The sequence below is a fragment of the Cordyceps militaris genome (assembly GCF_000225605.1).
Source record: "Cordyceps militaris CM01 unplaced genomic scaffold CCM_S00005, whole genome shotgun sequence".
NCBI classification, from domain to species: domain Eukaryota; kingdom Fungi; phylum Ascomycota; class Sordariomycetes; order Hypocreales; family Cordycipitaceae; genus Cordyceps; species Cordyceps militaris.
The window spans coordinates 1,130,282-1,135,094 of record NW_006271973.1 but is presented as its reverse complement, the minus strand read 5'-3'; the positions used below and the strand labels follow the sequence as shown (position 1 = coordinate 1,135,094).

General features: G+C 56.2%; 1 protein-coding gene across 1 annotated transcript; it reads left to right on the top strand.

Annotated features, from left to right (window-relative positions):
• Nucleotides 1-3,534: 3,534 nt before the first annotated feature.
• CCM_06731 (bZIP transcription factor) lies at nucleotides 3,535-4,431 on the top strand (the record flags this gene model as incomplete). The annotated part of the gene is made up of 1 exon (XM_006671872.1): nucleotides 3,535-4,431. One exon carries the CDS (start codon nucleotides 3,535-3,537, stop codon nucleotides 4,429-4,431), a length of 897 nt encoding a protein of 298 aa, XP_006671935.1.
• Between the last annotated feature and the right edge of the window lie 382 nt (nucleotides 4,432-4,813).

Here is a 4,813-nt window from a genome sequence, read left to right as displayed (position 1 = left end):
GCCATCGCCCAACGCCCGCTCTCAGTGCTAGCCCCGGCGCATCCCATCTAGAACCCTGATCCCGGGAGTGCGAAGGAGAGATGGGCGCCGCCGCCGCGCCCGGCCATCCCTCGAACAAGACGGGAAGAGAGATGGGACGCGCAATATTGTTTAGTCTTGGCCCCCAAGCTCTTTTGCCCAGCCTGTCTGGCGGTGAATAATCATACGAGACAGCTTACGGAGTAGATGAGGAGCCCTTTTTTTCTTAACCTGCTTGGCATCATGACGAATATGTGCATCATGACGAAAATGTGCATCATGACCGTTAATTTCTACTTTGCCACTGGAAAAGTGTATTTCCAACGAAAACCGATGTCGCCTCTGCTGACTCACAGCTTTGAAAGCAGCATCTCGATGTCGCAAGGTAAAGGGGAAAAAATTCGCCCCCTAGTCTGTTGCAAAGCCAATCATGGCCCCCGACACAAATCAACTAGACGTTTGACATGAGAACATGAAGATGGTGGATGCCGTGGTGGCGGCACCCAAACCATCGGGAAGCGGCAAGCCACGCGAGGCTCGCAGCCTCGCAGGAACGGGCGTATGTGCATATTGGACGGCGCCGCGCCGCCGCCCAAGATTTTCGTTTGGCTTGCTTTTTTCCTTTACGGAACACGGGGAGCGACCCGTGGGATCGCCGCAACTGTTGACGGAGGCGGGAAAATGCAGAAAAACAACCTCAACCCTGGAAGCTGACTTGAGACAACCCTGGACTTGCAAGGTCTGACGTTGCAGTTTGCTGCGCTGGTCGGCTTTCTATTATGAGACAAACTTTGAGCACACGTAAGGTAGGGAATTTGAAGTTGCTTGGCAGCCAGCCCATATTGCCGCTGGACGGGCATGCAGTCTGGGAACAAACAGCTGAGAAAGGTCCCGGTGTATCCATCTTTCGGGTAGTTTGCACGCCACTCACTCGGGTCCCAGATGACAAGAAAGAACAGGCAAAATTGTGTCCGCCTTGGCCGCTCCGCTCGTTCCATCCGTCGTCGCGGCCGCAACGTCACGATCGGCCCATCGCACGTCCATACTCGCGGCCTCCGATATCTCATCTCATGTTCAGTAAACTCTATGCCGCGTCGGCGATTGCTCAGCCCGCCTCTTGCTCTCATTAGCCTCACATGGCCACACCGAGGATGGGTGGCGCAGCGAGCAAAACCAGTAGGCTAACATGTCGACGGCGCCGAAAAAGGGCGCCAAGAGAGCATATTGATCCTACTACGTACGTATCCGTACTTGGCCACGCGACCGACAGGGGGCCGAGCCATCTGGTGTGTGTGGCCTAATAGTTAGTTAATAATACCCATCTTTGTTAGCCTCTTTGGCACATAATACTTGTCCCTTTTTCTTTCTGACCCGTCGCTTGGTAGTTAAAATCGATAGCCCTATTTTTTCTTAGGGAGAACGCTATATTGGCTTCTTTCAGAAAGAGGGCCTGTAGAAACGGACAAGCTCCGCAAAACTGCCACGAGGACATCGGCGGGGGAGATGTGCTTGACCAGCCTCGGTCGCTTTCCAGAGTGGCGACACGATGGCATCGTGATGCACACGCCACGCCAGCCCCATCCTAGACGAGAGCTGGACTTGCAAGCCATGCGCACTGGCTATTGGCCGCGAAGTCGGAGATGCTCAGTCTAGCGAACCGAGTTTTTGCGACATGCAGATTGCCGGTTACCAATCGCAGCAGCTGAATTGCCGATGCAGGTCAGTCTCAGCACAGTATGACGGCGCATTCGACTGCAGGGCGACGCTATAAGCTGACGCGCGCTGTTGCGCTTGCTCATGAAGCCAGCGTCCTTCGTCGGCCAGTGCCCGAGGGTTGAATTATGGCTGCGACGGAAGGTCGAATTCCGGGTTCACCAGCAACTGCGTATGTGGCGATTGAAAAGTGAACTTTCTTTGCCATGGTGGCGTGAGTTGAAGAAAATCATCATCGTAAACAGAAGAGGCTCTTAGTGCAAGCTCTGAGAGACGGTTTGATGTTTGGAGTAAGACGTCCGAACGTGGGGATCAAGGTTCGATTTGTCTGCGCCTCACGGAGCATCGTATTGATAGCGTTTTTTTATCGGCATTGATTGATTACCGTGTCGAGGCTGTTTTTATAACGGCCCATTGCTATATACCCCATTGATATAGAATATATGCGCGTCGGCGTACGTCTCCCATGTTTGAAGGGCTGTGGGATTGCCGAGTTGCTGAGTGGTTCGGTCAACGTCCAGGGCTGGCCCGCCACATCCGTCGGGACCAGTAGCAGGCGGCGCTGTCAATCGTCCCGAGGAAGCAGAGGAGCAAAGGTGGAAAGGCGGACAGGTGGAATGGCCGCAAGGTGGTACAGGAGATACAATGTATTACTGAGCCAAGACTTTCTGTAGGACCAAAGAAAATATAGACTTGCATTGCGAAACGAGACGCAGCGCAGCGTCTGGTCAATGGTGCGTCTGCATGTAACCTTTGGGAGCCTGGTGCAGGGCGCAGTGTCCGGCGAGCCCGTACCTACTTTTATTCTCAGGTACCTGGTATCTGGGCACAAGAAACGACCAAGACGAGCGATGGCTGTCACTTGTGAGAGAGCAGTAGCCGTGGGTAGCGCCTTGTTTCTGCAGGGTCTAGGTAGGGAGAGAAGGGAGGTACATACGGTACATACTATGGTACATACAACGTGGACTCGAGCACCGAGGCTTTCCGAATGCGGCGTGCACTGCTCTGTGGGAAGGGAATGAATGGTACCTACGGAGCACTAGGTAAGTAGAGGTAGGAGGTAGTGTTAGTCTGAGGTACGAGTACCTCTAGAGGCAACAGCACTGCACTGCTGTGAAAGGTACTTTGCAGAAACAGCACCAGCTCCAGCTCCCCTAGGTAAGGTACCTGTCCGCTGGCGTTGACGGCTGCCTCACAACTGAAAAAAAGTGGCTCCAGGTAGCAGAGACTCCAAATGCTCCAAATGGGCCCCTCCTCCGTCCTGCTCCAGCTCCACTGGCTGGTAACACACACCCAGGTGACCCACCCTTCCCTGATGGAGCAACAAGCTGTAGAGCCACGCCTCTAGACCCCACCCCTCCGTGAATGCCACACTCCCGGGGGTGGGGTCATGGCCTCGAGCGCAGCCAAACGCACACTCCCCCCTCTTCGTCCTCGTCCTCTGCCCGCCGCCAAACCGGCCCAGAGAGACGGGATCAGCTTTTTTATAAAGGCACTGCGATGCCCTCAACCCATGCTCCCGAGATCTTGTTCATGATCAACTCCAATTCTACACTGCCAGCCCCCCCTTGCGACCATCTTCTTCTCCACAGCTTCGAGAACTCGTCAACTTGACATCTTTTACTTGATACCATCTACTAGAACTTGATACCACTGCAACAACAACCTATCGCCACTGCTGTCGCACACCCAACGCCGCCGCCACCATCAATATTCGCTCTACGAGCTGCCTCTAGCTTGTTCCCGCCAACCACCGTACATATACAGACACGCACACACACACACACACACAACGGCTTCACCATGCCTTCGACAACACCAATGGGACGTCCCGTCTCTGACGACTCTCCCTCCTCCTCCAAGTCCTCCAAGCGCAAGGGTACATACGATCCCACCACTCCCGCTTCCCCCCGTCGGCACCGACTAACAGCCATCTCCCCAGGCACTCGCAGCGTCTCGACCCTTACGCCGTCCCAGCTCGCCCGCAAGCGCGCCAACGACCGCGAGGCCCAGCGCGCCATCCGCGCTCGCACCAAGGAGCACATTGAGCGCCTGGAGCGCGAGCTCGAGGAGCTGCGCAGCCACCAGAACCGCGACCGCACCCTGCAGGACCTGCTCCGCCGCAACAAGGCCCTCGAGGACGAGCTTAGCCGCCTGCGCGAGTCCATGGGCATGTCCATGACCTCGTCCCCCTACTCAGCATCGGGCGCCTACGACGAGCAGCCTCACACAGCACCGCCCTCGGGCGCCAACGTCGCCTCGCCGCGAATGTCGCCCCTCGCCGCCTCGGCCGATTACAACTCTCTGCCCGAGTACGGCCAGCACTACGTCGCCATGTCCGGCAGCAACGTCGACTCGTGGGCCGCCAACGTCCCGTCCCACATCGGCTCCAACGTCTCTAGCCCATCCTCGTCGGCCGACGACTACGTCTCCGGCTACATCCCGACGAGCGTGCCTACCTCCATGATGCCCACCTCCAACAGCCTCGAGTCCATTGACGACTTTCGCATGAACAACATGCCCATGCAAGGTGTCCCCCCAAACGTTTACATGCAGCAGCAGCAGCAGCAACAACAACAACAGCAACAGCAGCCGCCGCCGCCGCCCCAGCAGGGCGCCGCCCAAGGTGACTGGCAAATGTACAACGTGTACTACAACTCCCAGCTACCAAAGGGCAGCGAGGCCTGCCTGTCCAGATGAGACTGCTCACATACTACTAAGATGATGAGAAGAGACGGCCCGAGTGGCTGAGTAGTGACTGGCGGCAAACGGCCTGCCAACGGCATTTCCTTGTCAAACGGAGGTGGCGCTCCGCCTCTCACAGGAACCATCTCCGGCACGCTTCGCGCCAAGCAACTCATCCACCCCCCAAAAACTCTGTGCGCAAGAAATCGCCTGAAAAAAAGTGTACCATTACTACTGGAGTTTTGAATTTGGGCAGGGGTTCCCTATTTGGGGACGCGGTTGCATGAAAAGACACAACAAACTGGTCTGGGGGATTTGCATTGTGCTGTGCTGGGGCGCAGCCTTGATTTTTCTTGATTTTGACAAGGCGCAACAAACACTGCACTGGGGCTGCGGT